At 43.4% G+C, this 23,719-nt stretch overlaps 1 protein-coding gene across 1 annotated transcript in view; it reads right to left on the reverse strand.

Annotated features, from left to right (window-relative positions):
- ANOS1 (anosmin 1) overlaps window positions 1-23,719 on the reverse strand; it is a 188,819-nt gene that overhangs the window by 58,480 nt on the left and 106,620 nt on the right. The window contains exons 3-5 of the mRNA XM_068141783.1: window positions 20,305-20,367; window positions 16,889-17,111; window positions 606-790 (exon numbers count right to left, since the gene is read on the reverse strand). Coding sequence (XP_067997884.1) covers window positions 606-790; window positions 16,889-17,111; window positions 20,305-20,367 — 471 coding nt within the window. The remainder of the gene's footprint in view (window positions 1-605; window positions 791-16,888; window positions 17,112-20,304; window positions 20,368-23,719) is intronic.

Below are 23,719 nucleotides of genomic sequence, written 5' to 3' on the forward strand. Positions count from 1 at the left end.
AATTAAATAGCCATACACTGCATGGACACTGCACTGAATCTCACTGACAAAAGAGCTGTGTCTCTTATATGCTTCCTTCAATGGAGTTTGGTATCTAATTCTGTATTTTTCAATAAATTTGTGGCTTTCATAGACTTTGGCATTCCCAGAACAGATCATGACTGTACAATTACAAGTGCCACTTTATTGGCCTGATGAAAATCAAGCCTCCAGCTAGTTCCATAGATTTTTATGTAGAGAGAGCAAACTCACAAAAAACACTTATTTCAGAAACACAAACTTCTGAGTATTTTTAATTTTGGTGACAAGAAAACCATTACTTATTTCCTCTCTGATATACTTGCGTATTTTTCATGAAGTCATTTACAAACCAAACATACATACCAAAACATTTGATGTTTCTGTAACAGAAGAACTAGAACTGAAAATACTGAAGTTCATTTCTCCTGAGTAAATCAAAAACACACTTAATTGAGCAGTGAAGTAAGGCCTTGGAGATCTGAGGATCCCACTGCATGAGCCTCCCCAGTTGTAAGTCATCAGAAGAGGACCTTTAGGTCATGTTCTGGCTGGTAATAAGCCCTACTGCTTTAAAAAGAACTGACCTGTGCCACAGTTTGCCAGTTAGTAGCATCATCCTCACTTGGATGAATTCCTTGATTCCACCTCCTCTGAACAACATAGATCACAGGCTCAATGGAAATATTGAATTTTGAAGACCACTTCACCTCCAAGTCTCCAGACTGCAGTTCTACAAACTTTAATTCTTTTCGGGGTTTCAGTGGAACACCTGTAATAGGAATGGACAAACAAAACCATGAGTAATTTACAAGACATAATTAAACAATATGTAGATGAAGAACACTGTTGGTCAGAAAGAAGGAAAAAAGGGGGGAACAGATAGGCTGATGAGCATGGAAGTTTCAAAAGTTCTCATAGCTGACCTATCTCTGCTAACAGTATCATTTGTTTTAAAGAAATACATAAAATCAAAACTATTTATTTATTTAATTCTGCAACTGAAAGACATGAAAGTTATAAGCTAGAACTGGTCTCACAGAAAACATTTTACAAATACGTGGTGACAACCTGGAGAGAGCTCCATTTGATCTCAAGCAGAATCAGTTATAGCCAATGTTCACTTTTTCACCTAATTTGTCCTTAAGCACATCCAATTATAGAATTGCTATAGTAATCCATTCCTCTATTTCTTGATCCTTACCATTTGAAAGCCTTCTCACTATCTTGTTTAGTCTTCTCCACTGTATCTTAAACTCAATTCTGCTCCATGAATGTTCCTGGATCTTAATATTCATGGACCTTGGAGAACAGCTTCTTTGTTTCATCTGTGGAGGAGCTTTTTATATATTGCAAGACTGTTCTCATGCCTCTGAATTTTTTCCTCTTCAGTCTAATAACCACAGTGCATTCTATTTTGCTTTTAAATCATTGGGTTTAGACCTTTTATCATTCTTGCAGTTCTCTGTGTAAACTCTCCTGCTGGCCCACAATCCTTCTCCACAGTCAAGCCTAAACTGAACACAGTGTCTAAGCTTGTAACAGTGTAGACTAGAGAAGTAGTATTTTACACCTTTTACATCGGTCAAACATACTTAAGAAAGTTGTTTGCTTCCTCTGTGGCAGCATGATCTTATCGACTCACACAAGATGTATTGTATGATTTATCACTCTGTGCTCTTCCCTAAAGATCTCAGAAGGCAATTCCAAGACATTTTGGAATAAATATGCTATATCTAATATATTTTGTCCAACTTTTACATTGCAGAGATAAAAGATATCTTTCTAAAATTTCACAGTAAATATGCATTACAGAGTGACACTGAAGGGCAGCTATTTCTGTTGTTTCTACTGCTGGCAACATCACCTTTCTAAAAACTTCTGCAATACCTTGAAGAAAAAAAAAAAAAAAACAACTCTTGGAATTTGGCATCTTTTGATTAAAACATCAAAACAAATATTAGAATAAACCTTTATTTTAGAATAAACCAAACCAGGTTGGAAGAGACCTTCAAGATCGTCGCGTCCAACCCACCAACCAATCCAACCCACCCAAACAACTAACCCATGGCACCAAGTTCTCAAGACAGACCTGAGGAACTCGTGCATTTGTGCAGCATTTTGTCACATCAGGATATGTCACAATATTTCTGTGTTGACATATAAACCTTCTTAGTAAGTTATGGCACACACTTTGAATTATTTTGTCATTTCAGCAGGTGTCCAGCTGAATGGGTTGGTTTGATAAATTATTTCCTACCCAGTCTGCCACATATGACTGAATATCAAAATTTCCTCAGGTGGACAAGACACAGATATTAGGAAGCCTTCTGCTAAGTTTCGTTATACCATTAGCTAAAAGTAAATAAAAATGAACTTGTAAATTGTGAAGAAAACTAAAATCAACCTTATGACATCTCAATACTTAAATCTATTAATCACAGCAGTTTAAAGTCTGAATATCCTTCAAGAGCCTGTAGTCTTCCTCTAATATAATAAAGTGTCACAGAGCATGTCAGTTTGGATTTCTGCATTTTAAAATCCTCCTTTAATCATGACATATAATAAACCTGGAATTTGCATATTAAGAAAATTTCCATCTGCTTTACATTAGGGACAGTTGGATTCACTTGATTGCAACTATCTTGGTCTCTCCAGTGATACGTAATTGTGTGCAGATGAAGCACAGCAGCACAAACAAGAGCACAGTACAAGTGCACTTTAAAATACTTTTGTAGAAGCAGCACCATTAATTTAATATCCAGATGTGTAGATCCAATTACTCTTCAACGTGCTTTTCATTATGCAAATGGTAGTCCTCTCATTGTGCTGGAACAAATTAGTCCTCTGAAGTTTGCAGTGCTTAAATGAAACATTCAAATCACCAATTGCTGTATATGTGCTATACCAGAGCCCAGGAAAAACATTTCTAAAGCATCTTTCAAACAGCAGATGCATCGCTGTGCCATGAAAAATAAGTACACACTGGTCCAGCATAAGAATCTGTATCTTAAATGTCAGTTCCGCATCCATGGCATTAGTAAAATTGTAAGCAAAGTTGGCCAAAGACTCATAGAGATGCACACATTTAAAACTGTACACTATTTTTAAATGCAAAACTATTTTCATTAAGTTTTAAACTGTGAGTCATGCCATCATACCCTTTAAACATCATAATCTTCTCTTCAGAATTTACCTTGCCCAGTCCTGCAGTCACTTCTGCTAACACTAATTGCTCCCTTACACATTTTAGGCCAAACTGCTTTAGACAGCATGAACTCTTAACTCAAAAAGGGGTCCTGGAATGTTCACGCAAGTATCATTGCATATGAAAGATCATCAATTGCTAAACAGGAAAAAGGTGAGAGGTAGTTTTTTTCAGCTGTCACCAATTGAGTATAGAAAGAGACAGATGTGCTTATCATCTGTGGATGCATACGTGCACGTTAGACATAGTGAACTTGATCATGCACTTTGCATCCCTTTCTCTTCCTTCCTTTTTCGTCTACATTTATAAACTCTTTAATTTCTGAGCAGAGATATAGCCCTCATTTCTATCTCTACCTTAGCCACTTACTCTTATTTATAACATCATTATGTCCATATAGGTAGGCCATGGAGAAGGATCTTCACTAGTGAAGTCCTTTACTAGTTGAAATGATATAAAGAAGGTGGGTGAGTCAGATGACAGAAGACTGGGAGAGGACATTTTTAAGTCCCTGTACTGGAGACATCAAGATGAAGAGTAAGTAACTGATCAGTAATACTCTCAACAGAGATTATAAAAAATGCAGCAATAATGGACAGCTTGAACATTACAGCAAAACCAAGTCAACAAACAATTAGGATAACAAGTAAGTGGACTTGTTCTATAAATCCAACATTTGCAGTGTACAACTTTGGTGGCAACTTTGGTAGCTATATTAATATTCTTTTAGAACTGGGCTTTAGCAGCCAGAGTAAATCCAGTTTGCATATACAGCAGATCAGATGGGTATATCTGATGTTGCAGCAGATCTCCAAAGCCTGATCAAGACTAAAACTAAAGGAGTGTCTCTAGACTCTTAGATTCAATCTGAATTTATTTTCTAGCTGTGAGTGGTGTCAAAATGATATGAATAAGTACTGCACTTATCCACTAGACCTTAGTCATGCTTGCAGAGTTTGTTCTTCCTTAGTGACAGGAAGGTCATTCACCCTTGGAGGAAATGAAGAGCAAGTCTGCTCCATTCCTAGTTGTTATGTGTTGCAAAAAGACGGGTTAAAGAATCTAATGAGCAGTATTCACCAGCTGAGAAAGCAGCACAATACTAGAGTTGTCCTTCCTCTGCAAGGCATGTATGCTTTTACAAGCAAGCACCTCCAGCAGATAGGTGGCAAGATGTTAGAGAGGGTTAGCTCTGTTACTGTATAATTAGGCTGAGTAGTAGCAGCCTTCCTTATGTGGAGCTGCACAATGCATTGTCATATCCCGTGTCCTCTCCAAAAGCATCTTGTCTTGTTTCATTTGCTTGTTTGTTTTCTACCTTTTCCAGCTGTTACATTTACCAGAATGCTTTGTAGTTGTGGTACAGAGCCTGATCTTGAAAATTATGACATCTACAATATGAATGTCAATTTACCAGTCTGGTCATTTATCTCAAGATGAAAGAAATAACTAAGAAATCAATTTAACTTCTTTTCATTTTGGAAGGTGCTGTGTACAAGGACTCTGTACATTTTTAAAGGGATTGCTCTGAAATATCTTGGAAGCAAGACAATTTCCATTCTGCACTGGAATGAAAGTCTGGATGACAGTATTGCCTGCCATTCCAAATACTTTGAGTGCTATCTTCATCAGCTCTATGCTTACTTAACTTCTGTGACGTCTAGGTCAGATTTTTACCATACATGTAAGTAAATAAGACAGTTGTTCTTGATGCCTTATTCCATACACTCAAGGACAGTCAAAGCACATTATTTCTGACATGCACTCAAAAAGATGCATCAACATTTCAGTCAAAGCAAACAGAGAGGGGAAAAAAAGGGTAAGGAGCAAATCCACTAAACAATAATCTGGAGTCGGCTTGGAAGTAGACAGGTGAAGAATTTTCTTTAAACAATATATATATATAACAATAACAGGAAAGGTTCACAAGGGCAAGGAACAAGGATGGATGGGAGGGGGACAGAAAAGAATAATACAAAACCAGTCTTTCTCTGAGGAGGCAGAAGGGAGAAGGATCAAGTCTGGCCACGTGGCTGAGGAGCAGGAGGGCAGCAACAGCGGATCTCATCCAGCAAAGGCAGGAGCCAAAAGGAGAGCCAACAGCTACAATGTCCTGCTTTTTATACCCTAGCTAGGCAGGGAGGGGGGAGTGGAAGAGGCCCTCAGGGAGGGTAGAGTACCCGCAAGCTCTCCACCCTGCTTTGGTTTCTTTGTTTTCAGAAAAGGGCATTAACCCACCACACACTGAAGTAAGGAGAATGGGTTTCAAACAAACTATTCCAACTCTGTACAAGAAGAAAATAAAATGCTCATTGTTGTGTGGTAGGAGCTTATTTAAATTCCAATAAATTAAAATCTGGATCTTATCTAAGAAAATTTCAAAGTCTATATGTTCTTGCTGATGAATGCCAAGGAAAACCTTCTTTCACAGAATCTTGGCACTCAAATTAGAGGTTTTTCAATAAGTTTGCCTTAGATTTAAATAATGAATTAACATGTGGATATTGTAATCACAAGATATTAACGGTCGGAAGGGCCCTCTGGAGATCATCAAGTCCAACCCCCCCTGCTGGAGCAGAACCATTGAATGTAGCACAGGTCACACAGGAATGCATCCAGATGGGTCTTGAAAGTCTTCAGAGAAGGAGACTCCACAACCTCTCTGGGCAGCCTGTCCAGCGTTCTGTGACCCTCACAGTGAAGAAGTTCCTCCTCGTGTGGAGGTAAAACCACCTGTGCTGTAGCTTCTATCCACTGCCCCTTGTCCTATGACAGGGTGCAACAGAGAAGAGCCTGGCGTCTCCTTCTTGACACCCAGCCCTCAGATATTTATAAATATTTATTCTATCTCTTCCGTCCTCCAGACCAAAATGCCCCAGGGCTCTCAGCCTCTCCACATAGGGCATGTGTTCCAGTCCCTTAATCATCCTTGTATCACCTCCATTGGACTCTCTCAAGTAGATCCCTGTCCCTCTTGAACTAGACACAATATTCCAGGTGTTTGAGGAGTTGCATTGAAATTATTAGTAATTAATCCAAATTTTAAAATGCACACTTTTTTCTTTTACTTCTCTGAAGTCTTGGATTTAAGTATGCAGGTGTTATTACCACTAGTTCTGAGTCGCTGGTTTCATGTTCATTTTTATGAAGCACAGAACAATACCTGTCAGAAAACCTTCAGCTACTGTCTTTGTAAGGCCCTATTTTGCTTTTTCATGAGAGAGTTTTCAACTCAGTCTTTGTCTTGATTAGATGGAGTAAAAGTGGGGGAGACTTATAAGGCGAGAAACGGTTTGCTACTATACTGCAAAATGCACTGCAAATTGTTTATTCAGTAGACTCAACTTGATGCATAATCATAGCAAAGTGAAAGAGAGGAGAGTCTCAATCTCTGCTTGCACAAAGTTGCTGGAAACATTTCTGTCTGCTAGCAGTTTTTCTCCAACACGCAGAATGGTACAACTCCACTAATGCTAGGCAGTCTACTTCTGCTAGCAGTCCAGGGTGCTAGGCTAATCCAAATGCTCTGATGATTCCTCATACAGTAGGAGTAGGAAGATTATTTTTGTATATATGTAGGTTAGAGGGTGTACTCTAATCAGGCCCTGTGAAGCTTATGATGGATGCCTTATGGCTTGCTCCATCACCTGTTTTTCTTGGACAAGTTGAGAGCAGCTGAATTACAGGATACTGCTCAGCCCTTGCTCATTTTGTCCATCTTTCCTTTGCACTGTCTGAGTTGAGATGCCCACTTCCTCTGTCTTCCATGATAGAACAGAACAGACCAGACCAGACCAGACCAGACCAGGTTGGAAGAGACCTTCAAGATCATCACGTCCAACCTATTATCCAACCCATCTAAAGAACTAAGCTATGCAACCAAGCACCCTATCAAGACTCCTCTTGAACACCTCCAATCATGGTGACTCCATCACCTCCCTGGGCAGCCCATTCCAATGGGCAATCACTCTCTCTGTGTAGAACTTCTTCCTAACCTCTAGGCTAAACCTCCCCTGGCACAGCCTGAGACTGTGTCCTCTTGTTCTGGTGCTGGTTGCCTGGGAGAAGAGACTAACCTCCACCTTCCTACAACCTCCCATCAGGTAGCTATAGAGAGCAATAAGGTCTCCTCTGAGCCTCCTCTTCTCCAGGCTAAGCAATCCCAGCTCCCTCAGTCTCTCCTCACAGGGCTGTATTCCAATCCCCTCACCAGCTTTCTTGCCTTTTTCTGGACATGCTCCAGCAAGTCAACATCCTTCCTAAACGGAGGGACCCAGAACTGAACACAGTACTCAAGGTGTGGACTAACCAGTGCACGAGCAGTTCACAATCAACTGGAGGCCGTCTCAAGATCATCAGATCTTGTCCTTGGGAGTGACTTCAACCTGCCAGATATCTGCTGGGAATTTAATTCAGCAGAGAGGAGGCAGTCCAGAAGATTCCTGGAGCAAATGGAGGACTGCTTCCTGATGCAGCTGTTAAGCGAGCCTACCAGGGGACAGGCTCTGCTTGACCTGCTGTTCTCCAATAGGGAAGGGCTGGTGGGAGACGTGATCGTGGGAGGCTGCCTAGGGTGCTGTGACCACGATATAGTGAAGTTTTCAATATGCAGGGAGATAGGGAGGAGCACCAACAGAAACTTCACCTTGGACTTCTGAAGGGCGAACTTCAGTCTGTTTCAGAAACTTATTTGTAAAGTCCCCTGGGTACCAGCCCTCATGAACCAAGGGGTTCAGGAGGGTTGGACCTACTTCAAACAGGAGCTCTTGAAGGCACAGGAACTGGCAGTTCCCACGTGCCGAAAGGCGAGCCAGCGGGGAAGGTGACCGGCCTGGATGAGCAAGCAGCTCCTGGAGGATTTAAGGGGAAAAAAGAGGCTGTATCACCTTTGGAAGGAGGGGAAGGCTTCTCGAGGTATGTAAAAGGAAGTTGTTAGATTATGTAGGAATAAAATTAGGGAGGCAAAGGCCCAGTTGGAACTGAAGCTGGCCACCTCTGTCAAAGATAATAAAAAGCATTTTTATAAATATATTAACAATAAGAAGAAGGGCAGGAAGAACCTGCACTCCTTATTGGACCTGGAGGGGAACACGGTGACTGAAGATGAGGAAAAGGTTGAGGTCCTGAACACCTTCTTCGCCTCAATGTTTAACAGCAAGGCAGGAGTTCAGGACGAGTGGCCTCCTGAGCTGGGTGATGGGGTCGGGGAGCAGTGTAGTGCTCCAGTAATCCATGAGGAATTAGTTCGGGACCTGCTGAGCCACTTGGACACTCATAAGTCCATGGGACCCGATGGGATCCATCCTAGGGTGCAGAGAGAGCTGGAAGATGAGCTGGCCAAGCTGCTCTCCATCATTTTCCTGCAATCCTGGCTCACTGGTGAGGTCCCAGATGACTGGAAACTGGCCAGTGTGGTCCCCATCCACAAGAAAGGTCGGATGGAGGAACCTGGAAACTACAGGCCAGTTAGACTGACCTCAGTGCAAGGGAAAGTGATGGAGCAGATTATCCTGGTGGCAATAACTGCACACCTGAAGGATGGCCAAGGGCTCAGGTCCAGCCAACATGGATTTAGGAAGGGCAGGTCCTGCCTCTCCAACCTGATCTCCTTCTATGATAAGGTGACCTGTCTGGTGGATGTGGGGAGGCCTGTGGATGTGGTCTACCTGGACTTCAGCAAGGCCTTTGACACCGTCCCCCACAGCAAACAGCTGGCTAAGCTGACAGCTCGTGGCTTGGACCAATACACTTTGTGCTGGGTTAGGAACTGGCTGGAGGGCCCAGCCCAGAGAGTGGTGGTGAATGGTGCCACATCCAGCTGGCAGCCAGTCACCAGTGGTGTCCCCCAGGGACAGTGCTGGGCCCCGTGCTCTTTAACATCTTCATTGATGATGTGGATGAGGGGATTGAGTCAGTCATCAGCAAATTTGCAGATGACACCAGGTTAGGAGCAGATGTTAGTCAGTTAGAGGGTGGAAAGGCTCTGCAGAGGGACCTCGACCGACTGGACAGATGGGCAGAGTCCAATGGGATGGCATTCAACAAGTCCAAGTGCCGAGTGCTGCACTTTGGCCACAGCAACCCCATGCAGAGCTACAGGCTGCAGACAGAGTGGCTGGAGAGCTGGCAAACAGAGAGGGACCTGGGGGTGCTGATCGACAGCCGCCTGAATATGAACCAGCAGTGTGCCCAGGTGGACAAGAGGGCCAATGGCATCGTGACCTGCATTAGGAATAGCACGGCCAGCAGGAGCAGGGAGGTCATTGTGCCCCTGTACTCCGCACTGGTTAGGCCACACCTTGAGTCCTGTGTCCAGTTCTGGGCCCCTCAGTTTAAGAAGGACATTGAGACACTTGAACATGTCCAGAGAAGGGTAACAAGGCTGGGGAGACGCCTTGAACACAAGCCCTATGAGGAGAGGCTGAGGGAGCTGGGATTGTTTAGCCTGGAGAAGAGAAGGCTCAGGGGTGACCTCATTGCCCTCTACAACTACCTGAAGGGTGGTTGTAGCCAGGAAGGGGTTGGTCTCTTCTCCCAGGCAACCAGCACCAGAACAAGGGGACACAGTCTCAAGCTGCGCCAGGGGAGGTTTAGACGCGAGGTGAGGAGGAAGTTCTTCACCGAGAGAGTCATTCGTCATTGGAACGGGCTGCCCAGGGAGGTGGTTGAGTCACTGTCCCTGGAGGCGTTCAAGAGGGGATTGGACGTGGCACTTGGTGCCATGGTCTGGTCATGGGGTCTGTGTTGATAGGTTGGACTCGATGATCCTCAAGGTCCTTTCCAACCTTAGTTATACTGTGATACTGTCATACTGTGACAGTGTACAGGGGCAGAATGACCTCCCTGCTCCTGCTGGCCACACTGTTCCTGATTCAGGCCAGGATGCCACTGGCCCTCTTGGCCAGCTGGCCACACTGCAGGCTCATATTCAGCCTACCATCGACCAGTACCCCCAGGTTCCTTTCTGCCTGGCTGCTCTCCAGCCACTCTGACCACAGCCTGTAGCACTGCATGGGGTGCTGTGGCCAATGTGCAGAACGCAGAGGTGCTAGGGCTCAACTGAAAGAAGCCTGGGCTGTCCTGAGTGATCACTGAAACAGAGTGGCAGCCAGGCAAGGTATCAAATGCTGGAGCCTACTTATATTGAAGCTAAAGATAGCCTCATACAAATGCCTTGAACAAACCCTCTGAAGCATTCAGCATCCTGAGATTTCCTTCCAGGAGTGTGTGGTGGGTTGAAAATTCCCTCCAGCATTAAATTGTCAGACCAGCTCAGGTGGAAGCAAATGAAGCTGTATTTGCAAGCAAAACTGCAATCTAAAATGAAATGCAATGACCATGCACGAAATAGGCAAAATTTACACATATTTACAATTTATTAACACAAGACCCCCTCCCCGGGACAAAATCTAGGGGGCTAATAATAGCTTCCCCATTCCCTGCTCCCTACCCCCCCCATACATGCTGGAGGAGAGAGACGAGCAGAGGGTTGTTTTGTTAGTACTTAGCCAAAACAAAGCAATGCAGCCAAGGTCAGCAAAGAGCCAGCAAAAGCACCAGCCAGAGTGAGGAAGCCAAAAAGAGAGTAAGACAGTTTACAGAACTGGCTTATGTAGGTAATTTGTACAATGGGATTGTTTACAACTTATCATTATCTTCCTTTTTACATCCAATGGTGAGTTATTTACATTCTACCACTTTCTGTTCATGATCTGTGGAAAATTTTCTAGGCATAGCCTGACACTACCACAGAGTGCTAGCTGTTTCCCTCTAGAGCCTCCAAGGAAAGTGGTCCAGTCAGCAGGAACTTGGTCTTACTGTCAGCTCAAGATTGTAGATATGAAGGTTTAGATACACTGTGTGGCTCTGCAGCAGTGAAGCAAGAATTCAAAGGCAAGAATATGAAAATGCTGACAGACTTAGAAGTCACAGTCCCTCTGTGGTAAAACTCTTGCTCATTTAGTCTTTACACCTCTGTAATTTGGCACTAAATCTGTCAAAAGAGTTGTAAAATCGGCACGACAGTGGAATGGAGTGCCAATGTGGCATACCATACCACAGCGAGAATAGCACTCCTGAATTAATGAAACTTACTGACTTCAGTGACATTTTATAATGTACCATCCTAATAACTCTGTATACACCACAACATGAATTTCAAAGAACTCCTGACATCCAGTTCTCAGATATTTAGAATAAACTCTGGGCTCTGGGCAGCCTGTTCTAGTGTGGGGTGTCCCTGTCCATGGCAGGGGGGTTGGAACTAGATGATCCTTGTGGTCCCTTCCAACCCTGACTCATACTATGATAATTTATTAGAATAAACACCTTTATTAGAATAAACCAAACCAGGTTGGAAGAGACCTCCAAGATCATCGTGTCCAACCCATCAACCAATCCAACCCACCCAAACAGCTAACCCATGGCACCAAGCACCCCGTCAAGTCTCCTTCTGAACACCTTCAATGACGGCGACTCCACCACCTCCCCGGGCAACCCGTTCCATAGCGCAATCACTCTTTCTGTATAGAACTTCTTCCTAACATCCAACCTGAACCTCCCCTGGCGCAGCTTGAGACTGTGTCCTCTTGTTCTGGTACTGGGTGCCTGGGAGAAGAGACCATCATCAGCCTGTCTACAACCTCCCTTCAGGTAGTTGTAGAGAGTGATAAGGTCACCCCTAAGTCTCCTCTTCTCCAGGCTAAGCAGCCCCAGCTCCCTCAGCCTCTCCTCATAGGGCTTGTGTTCCAAACCCCTCACCAACTTTGTTGCTCTTCTCTGGACTCGTTCCAGCAAGTCAACATCCTTCCTAAACTGAGGGGCCCAGAACTGGACACAGTACTCGAGGTGTGGCCTAACCAGTGCAGTGTACAGGGGCAGAATGACCTCCCTGCTCCTGCTGGCCACACTGTTCTTGATGCAGGCCAGGATGCCATTGGCCCTCTTGGCTGCCTGGGCACACTGCAGGCTCATGTTAAGCCTACCATCAACCAGCACCCCCAGATCCCTCTCTGCCTGGCTGCTCTCTAGCCACTCTGACCCCAGCCTGTATGTCTGCATGGGGTTGTTGTGGCCAATGTGCAGAACCCGGCATTTGGATGTGTTAAATCTCATGCCGTTGGATTCTGCCCATCTGTCCAGCCTGTCAAGGTCTCTCTGCAGAGCCTCTCTACCCTCCAGCAGATCAACTCTTGCCCCCAGCTTGGTGTCGTCAGCAAATTTACTGATGATGGACTCAATGCCCTCATCCAGATCATCAATAAAGATGTTAAAGAGCACAGGGCCCAGCACTGATCCTTGGGGCACACCACTAGTGACTGGTTGCCAGCTGGATGTGGCACCATTCACCACCACTCTCTGGGCTCGGCCCTCCAGCCAGTTCCTAACCCATCGCAGTGTGCTCCCGTCCAAGCCATGGGCTGACAGCTTGGCCAGCAGTTTGCTATGGGGGACGGTGTCAAAGGCCTTGCTGAGGTCCAGGTAGACTACATCAACAGGCCTCCCCACATCCACCAGGCGGGTCACCTGATCATAGAAGGAGATCAGGTTGGTCAGGCAGGACCTGCCCTTCCTAAATCCATGCTGGCTAGGCCTGATCCCTTGGCCATCCTGTAAGTGTTGTGTTATTGAACTCAGGATGACCTGTTCCATGATCTTGCCTGGCACTGAGGTCAGGCTGACAGGCCTGTAATTCCCTGGCTCATCCAACCGGCCCTTCTTATGGATGGGCACCACGTTGGCCAGCTTCCAGTCCTCTGGGACCTCGCCAGTGAGCCAGGACTGCTGGAAAATTATGAAGAGTGGCTTGGCCAGCTCATCTGCCAGCTCTCTCAGCACCCTAGGATGAATCCCATCTGGTCCCATGGACTTGTGGGGATCCAAGCTGCTAAGGAGAGTTCCAACTACCGCCTCATGGAACATAGGGAAACTGTGCAGCTCCCTGGCTCCTTCTGCTAGCTCTGCAGACCAGCTGTCAGGAAGACGTTCTGCCCTTCTAGTAAAAATTGAGGCAAAGAAGGTGTTAAGTATCTCTGCCTTTTCCTTATCCTTGGTTACAATGTTCCCCTCCGTATCCACCAAGGAGTGGAGGTTTTCCTTCCCCTTCCTCTTACTATTAATGTATTTATAGAAGGACTTTTTGTTGTCCTTCACAGTAGAGGCCAGTTTAAGTTCCAAGTGTGCTTTTGCCTCCCTAATTCTCTTCCTACAAGACCTAGCAACATCCTTAAACATTCTGTGGGTTGCCTCCCCTCGCTTCCAAAGGTGATACACCCTCTTTTTTTCCCTCAGTTCCATTAAAAGTTCATGAACCATCCAGGCTGGCCGTCTGCCCCGGCGGCTCATCTTCTGGCACATTGGCACAGCCTGTCCCTGAGCCTTCAACAATTCTTCATTGAAGTAGGTCCAGCTCTCCTGGACCCCTTTGTTTTTAAGGACTTTATCCCAAGGAACCCTCTGAATTAGTTCCTTGAGTAGCCTGAAGTCTGCCCTCCGGAAGTCCAGAGTGGAGGTCTTCTTGCCGCCCCTCTTGGCTTGACCAAAAACTGAGAATTCAATTATCTCGTGGTCACTGGACCCCAAACACCCTCCAACCACCACATCACCCACCAGTCCTTCCCTGTTGGTGAAGAGGAGGTCAAGCATAGCCTTGCCCCTGGTAGGCTCTCGCAGCACCTGGGATAAGAAGCTGTCCTCCATGCATTCTAAAAACCTTCTAGACTGTCTCCTCTCTGCCGTGTTGAGTTCCCAGCAGATGTCAGGCAGGTTGAAGTCACCCATGAGAACAAGGTCCGGAGATCTTGAGACAGCCCTAAGCTGCCTATAGAATGCTTCGTCAACATCTTCCTCCTGGTTGGGTGGTCTATAACAGACTCCAACCAGGGTGTCTGCCCTGCTGGTCTTCCCTCTAATTCTTATCCACAAGCATTCAACCCGATCATCCCTAATCTCCATCTCAATGGCATCTAGTGTCTTTCTGATGTACAGGGCCACCCCTCCACCCCTTCTTCCTCGCCTGTCTCTCCTGAAGAGCTTGTAACCGTCAATTGCAGCGCTCCAGTCGTGTGAGTCGTCCCACCACGTCTCTGTGATGGCAACTATATCATAATTTTCCTGCTGCATCAAGGCTTCCAGCTCCTCCTGTTTGTTACCCATGCTTCGTGCATTAGTGTACATGCACTTCAGCTGGGCTGCTGGTTTCACCTCCAACTCTAGCTTGTCGCCCCCAGACTCTTGTCTGAGAGGACTCTCTTCAGCCCCTTCCCCCTTCGAAACTAGTTTAAAGCCCTGTCGATGAGACCCGCCAATTCCCTACCCAGGATTTTTTTATCTTTGGGGGACAGTCCGTTCTCATATACAGTGATCTTTCCCCTTCTCTGGGACAGATGTACTCTATCTGTTGTCAGCTGGCCTGGTGCAGTGGAAAGTTTCCCAATATCAAAAAACCCAAAATTCTTTTGACTGCACCAGCCTCTAAGCCACTTGTTAACTATAGCTGCTGACCTGTTCCTTACTGTATTCCCTCCTGCAGTTAAAGGTATTGATGAAAAAATTATTTGTGCCCCTGACCCCTCAACCAGGTCTCCCAGGGCCCTGAAGTCATCTTTGATAGCCCTGGGAGTTCTGGTTGCAACATCATCATTCCCTAACTGCATAACTAGTAAGGGGTAGTAGTCAGAGGGCTGTACCAGTTTAGGCAGCCTACTGGTAACATCATTAACTTGGGCTCCTGGCAGACAACAGAGTTCCCTATGAGATGGGTCAGGCCGACATATAGGGCCCTCCATTCCCCTCAGAAGGGAATCACCAATAACAACTACCCTCCTCTTTTTATTGAGGGAACAGGTCCTGATGCCAGCAGAAGACTGTTTGACCTTAGGCTGCTTTGCCTTAGGCTGTTTAATCTTAGGCTGCTTAGCTTTAGGGAGAACCCCAGATGGTGTGTCCTCCGGCATCAGGACCACCTCACCCTCAATTTCCAGTGCTCCATATCTGTTTTCTAAGAGCAGTGGGGAAGGTGAGGGGAGGCAAGGAGGTTTAACTTTGCGTCTTTTGAGAGTAACCTGCGTCCATTCACCTCTGCTTTTTGAATAACCAGCCTCTGCTGGGGGAGCCTGCAGAGCCTGCTTACTCCCATTCAACTCTTTCCTCTTCTGATTCTGATTCACCTCTTTCCTCTTTTGGTCCATCTCCTTCCTCCTCTGGTTCATCTCTTTCCTCCTCTGGTTCATCTCTTTCCTACATTTCCTTACATTTCTAAGGCTAGCAAACTTATCCCTCAGTCTGGCCACCATATTAAGTAGATAGTCAACCTGCTCACACCTTATACAAGAGTTGCCCCCACTACCCTGCGTCTCAAGGGCCAGGCTCCAGCATTCTCTACAGCCAGATACCTGGACAGCTACCTGCTTCTGTTCTACCTCCGTCTGGGTCGACACTGATTTTTTAAGGGAGATTTTGCTGCGAGTTACAACCATGGCTGTCCCTGGCCACAGCACCTACTGCCAATTTAAAAACAAAAACAAAAACAAACAAAAAAAAAAAAAAAAATGGGCGGCGCGTGAGCGTACAGGAGAACACGGGCTGCCCGACGAAGTGAACCCCCCGAGCCGCAGCAGAGCCTTTTAAATTCAGCCGCTCCCGCCGCTGGGACCACGAGTCTGACCACGTGAAAGAGCGGCTGCTCCTTCCCCGCGGCTAAAAACTCGGCAGCGATGGCGATTCCCGCAGCCCGAAAAGGAGAGCAGCGGCTGGTCCCCGGCGGTTGCTGGTCTGGGTGCTGTCTCGAGGAAGCTGCCCGACGAAGTGAACCCCCCGAGCCGCAGCAGAGCCTTTTAAATTCAGCCGCTCCCGCCGCTGGGACCACGAGTCTGACCACGTGAAAGAGCGGCTGCTCCTTCCCCGCGGCTAAAAACTCGGCAGCGATGGCGATTCCCGCAGCCCGAAAAGGAGAGCAGCGGCTGGTCCCCGGCGGTTGCTGGTCTGGGTGCTGTCTCGAGGAAGCTGCCCGACGAAGTGAACCCCCCGAGCCGCAGCAGAGCCTTTTATTTATAAACATTGATTAAATCCCCCCTCAGTTTTCTCTTCTCCAGACTAAAAAGCCCCAGGGCTCTCAGCCTCTCCTCATAGGGCACATGCTTCAGTCCCTTAATCATCCTTGTATCCCTCCATTGGACTCTCTCCAGTAGATCCCTGTTATTCACTACTTTTTTTTCTTAAGACCTGAAGAACACCAATGCCAAATACACTGCCTTGATTTGTACTTTTACTAGATTAACTCACACTTTGGTAATCTTATCTGCTTGTCTTGTAAACCTAAATGGTTTGTGTTTGTTTATTTACCATTCTTTATTTATCATTATCTCTTTATATTTTCCTGCTGCATTCTCTCTCATCTGCATCAAATGGAGATTTCACCTAAATTGACAAGTTTGTTCTGCTTAAGATGATTCATAATAGCCACATGTTTACATCCCACAAATTTCCAGACATAGGCTTCATAAGCGGAAAAAAAATCATAAACTTGAGCAGCATTTTTCTCTGGCTTTCCACAAGAACCTTTTCCTCTTTGTCCCATCCATACAAACACCTGTGAAATCAAAGTCCTGGTTTACTAAGGTTGGAAGTTATTACCCAGTATGAGTACATATTAATAATCTCTACCTTTGTACAGATTTTTTGGAACTTGGCATGTATGACCACAACCATTGGAGCAGCATTTCTTCACTCCAGAACATTCACTATCAGATTCACAGCTTTCAACACAGGCAGCAGCAAAACCACTGGCCTTCTCAGGTGCTGGGCAGTCCCCTTGCTTCACAGACAGGATGTACTTCAGGAATTCACAGCTAGTCAGGCATTCATAATTCTTCTTGGGGAAAAGAGGCTAAAAGGGAAAACAAAAAGAAGTTTATAAACATTTTCAATGGGAACAAAATCAAAGAAGAAAAGAAAAAAAAGATAAAAGAAAAGAAAAAGAATAGAAAAAATTAAAATAAAATTTAAAAAAAAGATAAAAGAAAAAAAAAAGATAAAAGAAAAAAAAAAGTTGTGCATTTTCCAAGTCGTCCTAAAGAAAAATATTTACATTTTGAGGTTTTCCAAGACTATCCCTAAAAATTTTTGTATTTAAGCCACTTCTAAACAAAAGGCATTACAAGTATAGAATGACAAATTCCCCTCAAGTAAGACCACCATCTTCAATGTAATAAAACTGCTTTATCTGCTTGCTTTCCCCTCTTTTCCTTACATTGGCTGGATACAAAGTTGCTCAATGACAGATTAAAATCATTCCCAAAGCACAATTGAAGCAATGGTCAGTCCTTTTTTGATGCCTTTCCCATATTCATCCCTCTGTACTTCATAATAGTTTTACCACATTATCTGATGTAATGCCCCTCTAGATAAATCAGTGAAATCTCCTTTCATTATACTCTTTGAACTGAGTTGGCCAAGAGAAGGTTTTGCAGCATCTTTATGTTCTTGCCAGCATATGAGTAATCTTAGAATTCTTCATACAACTGAAACAGAACTTCTGATAAAATGATCAGTGAAAGTACAGATTAAGCCTTAAATATGGTGATTAAAGATCAAAGTAAATGCTAGTCCATTGAGAAATCAGGTCATAGATAAAGCATAGACATTTTATAGCACATACTACTCAAAGATGTTTGCAAGGTTCACTTAAGCCTGTAGTAAAAAGAACATCTAGCACCCTGGACAACACTGTATGCAACATAGGGATTTCATCTTCTCTTCTATTTGGGGCTTTATTTAGCTTGGTGCAAAACCAGATGAAGTGATTCCCTCAAACTGATCACTGGAACTGTAGATAGACAATCCATGCAACTAGGGTTATCTATAGCCTGCCTTTCTATCTCTGAGCAACCAAAAACCTTCCATGCTGACAGAGCTGATTTACAGATTCTCAAGCTTGCATAGGAATTATAGCCCACCTTCCATCCAACTATTCATGGAAATTCTGCAACTTCCTTCTATCATCAAATCGTTTACCTGTTATTTTTACTGTTTCACTGACTACATATCAGTTTAATTCTCCAGAGTCACTGTGGTCCAAGAACATGCCACTAAGTTACTTCCTCTCACCTTGTCCTGGAGAACATTCCAGAATTTTTAAATCAGGCTTTTAAGGATGCATTTGAGAGTTACAGCTTAACCAGTTTAAGGGTTGCCAAAACGGGTGGTCCTTATATCTCCTACTGCCCCCAACAATTCCTGGACACACAGTCCTGTTATTATCCCCATTGGAATGCACCCAATCCTGTGGTTAGGTAGTTAAGAAGCTATAGCAGGAAATTCAATATAATGGAAAAAAGAGGAGTCAGGTCAACTGTCACCTTTTCTTCACACACAAAGTTCCTTTGACGTTAGTATGTTCATTCAGTAGAGAGAAGTAACATACCAAACAGAGACCTTGAGAATACACAAAGCTAAACTGTTGCTACCAGGATTTTTTACAGAATACAGAAAGATTAAAAACACTCTCAAAATAAAACAGTCTCATTAAATTCAGTCAGTGTCTATGGAACATACATGAATCTGAGAGAAAGGAAAATGGTCCCATGCTTTTTTGTGTGTGAAGCTAATTTCAAATCTTAAAACGTCACAAATTTGCAGCTACTTAATTAAAAACTTTATAGTTCCCTGAGGCATAATAAGTCCTCAAGGTCTCTCCTCCTCACCCTATTTCACAGCTCATTTTTCAGCTAGCTGCTAAATGTGCTGGTCTTCATTATGGTCCTTTGAAGTTCTAAATTTAGCTTCAGCCACAAAACACTCATCAAAGAGGGATGCTCCCTGTTTTCAACTACAATAGAACAGTGTTCTACAAATGTTTTCATTTTAAACAAATTTTGCATGTATTTTCACCCATATCTGGAAACAAACAGACTGAGTGAGAACCAGTGTGTGAGAATGACCTAAATTAGATCCACTAAGACTCCTTTATTACACTACCTTTGAGTTTTGTGCATGAGTTTGTATATGAAGCAGCAATTAATCTGGGTTAATTTTACAAGGATTTACTTCATGAGCACTTTTTACTTTTTCTCATGTAACTACATAGATCAGTAATCCCAACATGTAGTTAGATCTACCTATATATTTAAGTTTAAATTAAAGCCTTTCCTAGTAATTTTCATGATGTTTAAAACCATTTAAGACTTGCTCTTGTACCAGAAAACAGGAGTCCCCATAGTGATGAGGTAGGAGTTTAATCAGTATATCCACAAGATCAATGAATGAATTCAGGTCACTTCTACCTTTTCATAGAAAAAGCTGAAAACTTTCATAAAGACACTTCTAGACTTTAGAATAAAGTTGTATCTCAATATCGATTTAGTTATAATAAAGCAACTTTCTTTTCAAATGGTATTTCCCTTTTGTACTAAAAACACTTAACAACTGTAGAGCTGACTTCCACCAATCAAGCAATGTTTTTAATAATTAAAAAGTTATTATTTTTTTTTACTGGTTTAACCAATCTAGGTTTTATTCACAAGGTTATTCTCAAACAAAGACTTGTTCCGGAATAATTCTGTATTTTCATAGCAGTCTTCTGAACTATGAGTCCACAATTTGGTTATTCCTGGAGAGATACACTTTTAGAAAAGTTGGACTGAATTTCACATACAGGAAAGTCATCTTTTCTGGCTACCCTGCACAAAGATTTTCACACAATGATATTTTTAAACAATTACATTCTTTCTTACACACAAAAGACAGACGAGCATGTGGTAGAAATAGCATCTTACAGGAGAGATTTATCAGCATCTTCGGGGAGAAGCTATGCAAGTGTGGCTGAATCAAGTCTTAAATCTTCAAGCTGAAATAAATAATTTGGTTTAAAAAAAAAACAAACAAACAAATAAACAACAACAAAAAAAAGCCCATCACACTACAACCTCAAACTTAACATGGCTAAATTCTTATATGTACAGACATTCAAATTAATGTGAATGGTATAAAAATTCCATGTTTGTTAGTTGTCTCCTTGAAGCCAGTAATTTAAATGACACAGATAAATCAAAGTCAGAAAGGGTGCCCTTGGACTGACATACCTCACAGAAGCTTTGGCAATGGTTTTTCTTCAGGTCCCAGGACTCTTTGCAGGGCTCCAGGCACTAGGAAGAATCAAGAGGCAGAGAAGTGTCAGGAAGTGAAACAGAAAAAAACACAAATGACCCCATTACTTCTGCCTATAGGAAGTTAATAATAGGCTTTAAAAATACAGTTTTCTGGAGAACATGATTTTGTCATTGAGGTGCTGTGTTAGAGCAAGGTCATTCCAAGCCACGGTTATATTACAAGAAATATTTTCAGTATATCTTACTGCAGAAAGCAATTGCCTCACTTGTTTAAATGCCATTCTATTTTACACATTACCGAATGTAGGTCCTAATATAATTTAACACCATGTCACCAGATCCTAGAGACACCGACCAAAGAGCCACACTAAAGTACAGAAAGTTAAATCTTCTCTTTGATGACTAGCCTAAAGATTGGGCAGACACATTGCTCTCCCAAGTGAGAAACTATACCATCAAGCTATGGAGTAAACTGAGCAGAGGTTTGAGCACTATTCCTACACAAACAGACAATGTTCACTGGTCTGTTAGCAAATCCACCTTATTTCAAGTACTGTACAACCGTGTCTTCACCTTCAACCTCTGTTGCAGTGGTTACACAGAACTGAGATTCAAACTATGCAATCTAGGGTCAAGCTTCGCAGCATAGTATAAAGAAAAAAACCCACATGATTAAGAGCATTTACTGCAGCTGAAACATGTCTGTAGACTTGCAACGGTTCCTCTTTGTAAGACATATGATCTTGGAATATAGTGACATTATTTGGAGTTAATAACACCTACATCTGGTACCACTAGAAAGAACTTATTTCACCAAAAAGACATGCAGGAGGTTGAGAGAGGCAATTCTGCCACACTGCTCTGGCGAGACATCATCTGGAGAACCCCATCTCTGGCATTCCCAACACAAGAAAGACATAGAACTCCTGGAGCGTATCCAGAGGACTACCACAAAGATGATCAGAAGGCTGGAACACATCTTCTACGAAGACAGGCTGAAAGAATTGGGGCTGTCCAGACTGGAGAAAGCTAGATTTCAAGATGAGGAAGGCACATGGTCATACTTGAGGGGAATTCATCATTCTATACATGTAAAGCCTTTTGTTTAGAAGTGGCTTAAATATAAAATATTTTAGGGATAGTCTTGGAAAAGCTCAAAATGTAAATATTTTTCTTTAGGACGACTTGGAAAATGTACAACTTTCTTTTCCTTTTTTTTTTTTTTTTAACTTTTTTTTTTGTTTTCTTCTTTGATTTTGTTCCCATTGAAAATGTTTATAAACTTCTTTTTGTTTTCCCTTTTAGCCTCTTTTCCCCAAGAAGAATTATGAATGCCTGACTAGCTGTGAATTCCTGAAGTACATCCTGTCTGTGAAGCAAGGGGACTGCCCAGCACCTGAGAAGGCCAGTGGTTTTGCTGCTGCCTGTGTTGAAAGCTGTGAATCTGATAGTGAATGTTCTGGAGTGAAGAAATGCTGCTCCAATGGTTGTGGTCATACATGCCAAGTTCCAAAAAATCTGTACAAAGGTAGAGATTATTAATATGTACTCATACTGGGTAATAACTTCAAGCCTTAGTAAACCAGGACTTTGATTTCACAGGTGTTTGTATGGATGGGACAAAGAGGAAAAGGTTCTTGTGGAAAGCCAGAGAAAAATGCTGCTCAAGTTTATGATTGTTTTCCGCTTATGAAGCCTATGTCTGGAAATTTGTGGGATGTAAACATGTGGCTATTATGAATCATCTTAAGCAGAACAAACTTGTCAATTTAGGTGAAATCTCCATTTGATGCAGATGAGAGAGAATGCAGCAGGAAAATATAAAGAGATAATGATAAATAAAGAATGGTAAATAAACAAACACAAACCATTTAGGTTTACAAGACAAGCAGGTAAGATTACCAAAGTGTGAGTTAATCTAGTAAAAGTACAAATCAAGGCAGTGTATTTGGCATTGGTGTTCTTCGGTTCTTAAGAAAAAAAAGTAGTGAATAACAGGGATCTACTGGAGAGAGTCCAATGGAGGGATACAAGGATGATTAAGGGACTGAAGCATGTGCCCTACGAGGAGAGGCTGAGAGCCCTGGGGCTTTTTAGTCTGGAGAAGAGAAAACTGAGGGGGGATTTAATCAATGTTTGTAAATATCTGAGAGCTGGATGTCAGGAGTTCTTTGAAATTCATGTTGTGGTGTATACAGAGTTATTAGGATGGTACATTACAAAATGTCACTGAAGTCAGTAAGTTTCATTAATTCAGGAGTGCTGTTCTCGCTGTGGTATGGTATGCCACATTGGCACTCCATTCCACTGTCGTGCCGATTTTACAACTCTTTTGACAGATTTAGTGCCAAATTACAGAGGTGTAAAGACTAAATGAGCAAGAGTTTTACCACAGAGGGACTGTGACTTCTAAGTCTGTCAGCATTTTCATATTCTTGCCTTTGAATTCTTGCTTCACTGATGCAGAGCCACACAGTGTATCTACAATCTTGAGCTGACAGTAAGACCAAGTTCATGCTGACTGAACCACTTTCCTTGGAGGCTCTAGAGGGAAACAGCTAGCACTCTGTGGTAGTGTCAGGCTATGCCTAGAAAATTTTCCACAGATCATGAACAGAAAGTGGCAGAATGTAAATAACTCACCATTGGATGTAAAAAGGAAGATAATGATAAGTTCTAAACAATCCCATTGTACAAATTACCAATATAAGCCAGTTCTGTAAACTGTCTTACTCTCTTTTTGGCTTCCTCGCTCTGGCTGGTGCTTTTGCTGGCTCTTTGCTGACCTTGGCTGCATTGCTTTGTTTTGGCTAAGTACTAACAAAACAACCCTCTGCTCGTCTCTCTCCTCCAACATGTATGGGGGGGGGTAGGGAGCAGGGAGTGGGGAAGCTATTATTAGCCCCCTGGATTTTGTCCCGGGGGGGTCTTGTGTTAATAAATTGTAAATATGTGTAAATTTTGCCTATTTCGTGCATGGTCATTGCATTTCATTTTAGATTGCAGTTTTGCTTGCAAATACAGCTTCATTTGCTTCCAACTGAGCTGGTCTGACAATTTAATGCTGGGGGGAATTTTCAACCCACCACACACTCCTGGAAGGAAATATCAGGATGCTGAATGCTTCAGAGGGTTTGTTCAAGGCATTTGTATGAGGCTATCTTTAGCTTCAATATAAGTAGGCTCCAGCATTTGATACCTTGCCTGGCTGCCACTCTGTTTCAGTGATCACTCAGGACAGCCCAGGCTTCTTTCAGTTGAGCCCTAGCACCTCTGCGTTCTGCACACTGGCCACAGCACCCCACGCAGTGCTACAGGCAGTGGTCAGAGTGGCTGGAGAGCAGCCTGGTGGAGAGGGACCTGGGCGTACTGGTCGATGGTAGGCTGG

This window comes from Melanerpes formicivorus, unplaced genomic scaffold (assembly GCF_026170545.1).
Source record: "Melanerpes formicivorus ecotype bairdi unplaced genomic scaffold, bMelFor1.0.p_v2 SCAF_1, whole genome shotgun sequence".
Classification (NCBI taxonomy): Eukaryota; Metazoa; Chordata; class Aves; order Piciformes; family Picidae; genus Melanerpes; species Melanerpes formicivorus.